The following is a 6,394-nucleotide window of genomic DNA, read 5'->3' on the forward strand; positions in this document are numbered from 1 at the left end:
TTAGGGATAGTAATATGTTATAAAAATTTAAATTCAAATTTTGCAACTAATGGGAAGTGATCGGATGATCTGATTGGATTTGGTAAGGCAGAAGTAGGTAAATGATAAATTTGTGATTCTTGTATTAGTTGATTTTCATCTGGTATATTTACAGTTGATATAATATTTAAATCTTCATCGTTATAAAAAATATAATCTAGACATCCTATAAAATTTGAAGTGTAATTAGTAAATGGGGGTTCGAATCGATCTAAATCAATTGTGTTATTAATAATGATATTATTTATTGATTCATCTGTGTTTATTGTTTGTGATAAAAAATTTGAAATAGCATATGCAGACTTAAGATTTAAATTATGAGACATTGGAAGATATTCTAATAAACCATGTTCATCTGAATTTAGGTCATTATGGGTTCGACAACATTTTTTTTTATATAATAATTGATATACTGCACTATTTGGTGTACTATTAAAATCACCACATACAATCATACTTGGAATTATTTCATATTTTTGTATAAAATTCATTTTTAAATATTCTATAACTTTTACTAATATTTGTGTTTGCCATATTTTGACATAAGTTGCTTCAGGATTAGCAATAATATGTGTATTTGCTACAATCACCATTTTTTTCTTATCTTTTACATTTTCATATTTATCAGATTCATATGTTTTATTATTTTGTACATACTCAAGTAATAATACCAATGCTATATTATCTTTTAATAATCCTTTTGATAATGCTGGATTTTTTTGAACTTCTTTTGGAAGCGAAATTACTGATCCTTCTTTTATTAGTTTACTAAATTCTAATGCATATATTTCAACAAATTTGAATTTTTTTCTATTAAAAAATATTGCACACCCATCTATTGTATATTTACCTCCTTTATGTTTCCCAGAAGGTGAAGTAAAAATTTCTTTTGTCTTTTGTTTATACACCCCTTGGTATTCGTACTGGTTCAGGCACGGCTTGAAAAATTCGAGGAAGTGCTCATTTTGGATCTCCTAAAGTGGGACGTAAAAATGGGGGAGAATGAAAATGAAAGAAAACAAATGGAAAAAAAATGGACAAAAAATGGGGAGAGAATGAAAGTGTACAGATGCATGCTAAACCTTTAGAGTCACTTCCCTACCTGCAAGCATACGATGTCCGGGCGATGGTTAAGAATCTCTTGAATAATTTTTGTCTTTCTATAAGACCATGAAAGCATATATGGATCACAATGAGAGAATGCTTCAACAGTTCCATAAATTTCAGCTAATATATTCCAAGTCATAATAGTAAACTGATTAGTAGTATTTGGATAATTTAAACTTTTAAAAGATGTTATATTATTATTATTTGGTAATATTTGAATATTAGGTATACAACATCCAGTTATTATTTTATGATATATATTTGGATCTTTTATACTATCCCAAACTTTATCATCTAATACATATATTTTTTTATTTCCTTCTTCATCTTTTTTTTTACTTACAATTTGGTTTTTCTTATTTTTGGCAGTATCTTCGGAGGTTATTTGTTTTTTTGTATTTTTAACAGCTAGCTCATCTTGTGTAGTTATAACTAGCGTTTTGTTTTCATCTGAATCTAATGTTTTTTCTGGGATGGGTTCTTTTTCGCTAGCTTCAGTTGTATCTATTGTACTACTAACTTGTGAATCATCAGCATTTGAAATACTAAGATCAACATTATTAGTTTCCAAAATTTTGTTATTTTGTGTTGGGCTGTTTTGATCCCCTTTATCTACCTTGGCTATGTCAGAATTATCTATAGAACCTGCATTAAAAGCGTCTAATTTTTTTTCACCATTTTTTTGTGTGTTTTCAATTGCATTGTCTTGATTGGTACTGCTTTTAACATATTTGTTATCCAAATTTTCATCCATTTTAACATTGTTAATGTTGGATTTAGTATATGATTCTTCTTTATCTGAATTTTGAAATTTTTCATCGTCACAGCACTCCGAAGAATTACTTTTTGAACTAGATGTAATAGCCCTTTTGTCAAGAATCATTGTCTCTAACATTATTTGATGACCTACATCTTTTAAACTAGGGATGTAATTTCGCTCATTATGAATAACTTTCCAATTTTCTTTTCCTGATATATTTACTAACCCTGAATTAATTAGACCATTATAATGAGTTTGATCAAATTCTATATTTCCATCATAATTTTCCCAATCAAAAGATGAGCATGATACACCATAAGTATGTAAATTAAAATGAGATGGTATATTTATAGAACCATTACTTTTGTAATATTTATGTACATGTTCAAATCCTCTCATAAAACATTCATATGAGCAGAAACAACGGAATGTTAAAGTACATTGTATATGTCCTATTTTATGAGGATGAAAAAAACAAACTGTTCTTGGAGGACCTCTACTCCATCTATAAAATATATTAACTGTTTTTCCGATTGGATTATTTTCATTATCTTCATCATCATCATATAAATTTCCTAATTCATCTTTTATAATTACTACTGGATGTAATTCACAATTTTCTACTGGAGTTATGGGTTCTTTATTTTTTGCTGGTCCCCATATTAATTCACATCTAATTATTTCTGCAACATATTTTTTCTTTTTAGCAATATCGAAAAGGTTGACTTTACTCTGTTTGTTGCAATCATTTTTTTCTTCACTATTTTTTCCATCTTTATCACTTTCTCCATTTTGCCCTCCAAAGTTTATTGTATTAACATTTTTAATTTTAACTGTGTGCACATTTTTTTTTGTGTCCTCTTTTTTATCAAATATAGATTCTGATTTTGTTTTTTCTGCACAATTTCCACTCACTTCTATGTTATGGCTAGACATGCCAAATGATGGGTTCAACTGGTTATTATCGGTAATACCACTTTCTATAATAATACTAGATCTTGCTGAATTTAATACATCTAAAAGTTTATTTTTTTCATCTGGTATATCATTAATATTATCACTTCTTTTTATATTATTAAAAACAAAATTTGCAGTTGTGTTTTTATTCAAAAATGAAGTTCTTTCATTGTTAAAATTATTATTATAATTGGGAAAGAAGGAGGGTCTTGAATTGTTTGAAATATTATTTATTCCATAAGTATATGAATTATTATTTGGTGAAGCATTGTGAGGATAGTTTGATGATGCTGAATATATTTCATAGTCATTATAATTTATATCATTTACAAATTCTTCATTTGTTTGGTGATTTGAGTTTCTTTCTTTTTCATTAAAGTTGGGAAAACTTATGTTGGTTTGATTTATGTATCTGTTTGGGATGTTATCTGATATATTTCCATTAAACATTGATATATTCGAATTAATAAAATGATCTATATTTTTAGATGCAGACAAATTATCAGCATTAAATGGGTTTATATATGTATAGGAATTAGGTAGAACACCAGATGTATGCATATTATTATCATTTGCATTCATTCCAATTGGGAAATTTTCAAAATTTTGAGCAGAATAATGTGAAGTATTAGCATTCGAAAGATTATCATTGTTAGAGACGGCATCTTTATATGTATTATTTATATTATTATATACAATAAATTCATTTATATAATTTGAATTATTTTTATTATCGACAATACAATTATATCTATTTTTAATCATACTAGTTCTGTTCCCATTTGATAATGTACTATTAACTGATACTCTTGTTTTTGTATTTATAAAAGGAAAATTATTATAAGAATCTGTTTCATTTATTGTATTCTCATCATTACTACTTTGTGATATATAATTATTATTTAATCTTGATCCATAATTTAAATCATTAAACATATTTGTATAACAATTGGGATTGTAATTATAAGCATTATTATCTGTTGTTAAGATATTGGGCACATTTTCATGACTGTCTATAATATTTATATTTGCATTATTTAGATAATTATTATAATTTATATTATTAATATATGTTTCTTCTATTCCTTCATGTTTTAACATATTATCATTTACTAAATTTGTATTTATATTATTAGATGCATATACAGTTTGAAGTTTTGTTTTGACATTATTACACTCATTTGTATCGATACTATTGCTACATAATTTATATGCATTATTTTCAAATTCATTAAGATTTTTTTTAGGATTATTAATTTCGATTAGATAGGGATTCTGATTATTATTCCCTGAGTAATAATATGTTAAATTATTTTTATTTTGACCTAATTTAATATTTATATGATCATTATTAAGATTGTTGAAAATGATGTTTTGATTTTTTGCATTCATTGAAATGTTAGTTGATTTATTTCCTATATTATTTTCACTTCCATTCAACATAATGCCACTATTTATATCATTACTTATTGGGCTACATACATTTGTATCATTTTCATGTTTTACTTCGTTTACTTCTTTTACTTGATATACTTCATCGTGTTTAGTAAAACCTACTTCTTTTTTATTTTGATTTATTTCAATTTTTTTAATTTTTACTTTTTTTTGCATTTTTTTAATATTGTTATTTTCTGAATTATTCATATTTTCATCACATTCCCCATTTATATTAACATTTTTGTCATCCATATTATGACCGTTTGAATTGTCTTCCTTTATATCTTTATTTTTTATTTTTTCTTTATTTATTTTTTTTCTCTCATTTTCCATTTTATCGTTTCCTTTATCATGTTTGTCTTCATTGATGTTGTTTTTTCTGTTGTCTTGGTTTCGTTGTGATTCTGTATCTTTTTTATTTTTATCACGAACAGCCAAATTTTGCGTGTCTTCTTCGTTTAGTTCCTTCCCATCATTTTTTGAATTTATTTCAGCCAATTTATTTACTTCATTATTATTATCTTTTTTATTTTTTCGATTTTTAGAATCAATAATTAAGTTATCATCACTTTTATATAAATCTTTGCTAACATCACCTGTAATATTATTATTTTCTTTATTTTTATTTTTCGATTTTTCTAAATTAGTTATATTTTTTTCCCTTTTACAATTCTCTGTTAAGTCACTAACATCTTCATTTGGTTTTTGAAACCCTGAAGTATCTGTAGTTCCTAATTCTGGTGTTCCAATTCCTTGACGTGGTAAATTATATTTTTCATTTGTATTATAATTTTTTTCTATATCTTTTGATATATTATTATTGGAATAGTTAGATACATTTCCTTCTTTTATTTTTGAGGGACTTTTATTATTATATGTATCATTATTTTCCTTTGGACTTGTGTCTTCATTTTTATTATTACTTATTTGGCTTTCGTTACCTTTATTTTTTTTATATAAAGAAGGGAAAAATTTTTTAGAGAAATTCTCCATTATATTTTTTGAAAAAAAATAAAAAAAATTGCTTAAATGACAATATTTATGTCTAAACAAACACGACTTCTAAGCATATGGTTGTTTACATATTTATGTTTTCCACATAAATTTTGTTATTATTTTTAAAAATGAAAAATAATATTTTTATTTTTAAATTAAAAAAAAATTGAAAAAAACAATATATCACAACAAAGCACGAATAACGTAACATAAGGTAAGTCCACCATTAGATTATCATATCTTATTACACAATAAACTATTTTCATTTATTGTAAAAATAATTTCAATAGTTTATTTGTTTCCCTATTGTAAAATAAAAACAAAATGTGTAGTATATTCTCAAGTTCGTATTTCTCCCCATGTTTAGTCTTTTTTTTTTTTTTAGTGATGATGGGCTTAAACAACTATTCGCGTAAGCATACACTAAATATAAGTTGCATACGTATATAAAGTAAATTGCAAACACAAAAATTACATATATATATAATTATTTATTACTGATTGCAAAGTTAATTTGCAAAAGCTAATCGAATTACGTATGCATATGTAAAAATACTTTTTGATAATATACAAATATATATAATACACAATTAAATTAAAAATATCAAAACACGGTTAACAATATTATCAGAGAAAATTAAAAAAGTATAAAAAAAAGGAGAAAAAGGGAAACTAAATTTAAGTCATGCACACTTGATAACAATATAAAATGTGAGTATATGAATAAACGAATAAATACATAAATAAGTGAGCAAACATAAAATATATATAAATAATATACTATTTCTTAATAAGGATCAATGAAAACTATTAATAACTAATGTATTTAATACAAAAAAATATGCTTTTAAAAATAATCAATAAAATTAAATTAAAAGGCATTTTTTTTCAAATGTTCATAATATATTAGTGCTATTATTTTTTCCATTATTTTTTCCATTATTTTTTCCATTATTATTATAATTAGCATATATATATTATTAATAATATTAAAATAAATATTTTAAATACAAAGCATATGTAATATGAATAATTATATTTGTAATACTTTGTATATATTATCATAATAATTATATCCCGTAAAAAAAATATGTATAT

At 24.3% G+C, this 6,394-nt stretch overlaps 1 protein-coding gene across 1 annotated transcript; it reads right to left on the reverse strand.

The window, feature by feature from the left end:
• Positions 1-17: 17 nt before the first annotated feature.
• On the reverse strand, positions 18-5,293 carry PVVCY_1203520 (carbon catabolite repressor protein 4, putative; the record flags this gene model as incomplete). The annotated part of the gene is made up of 2 exons (XM_008625362.2): positions 18-1,013; positions 1,142-5,293. 2 exons carry the CDS (start codon positions 5,291-5,293, stop codon positions 18-20), a joined length of 5,148 nt encoding a protein of 1,715 aa, XP_008623584.2.
• Between the last annotated feature and the right edge of the window lie 1,101 nt (positions 5,294-6,394).

Source organism: Plasmodium vinckei (genome assembly GCF_900681995.1).
Source record: "Plasmodium vinckei vinckei genome assembly, chromosome: PVVCY_12".
In the NCBI taxonomy this organism is placed as follows: Eukaryota; Apicomplexa; class Aconoidasida; order Haemosporida; family Plasmodiidae; genus Plasmodium; species Plasmodium vinckei.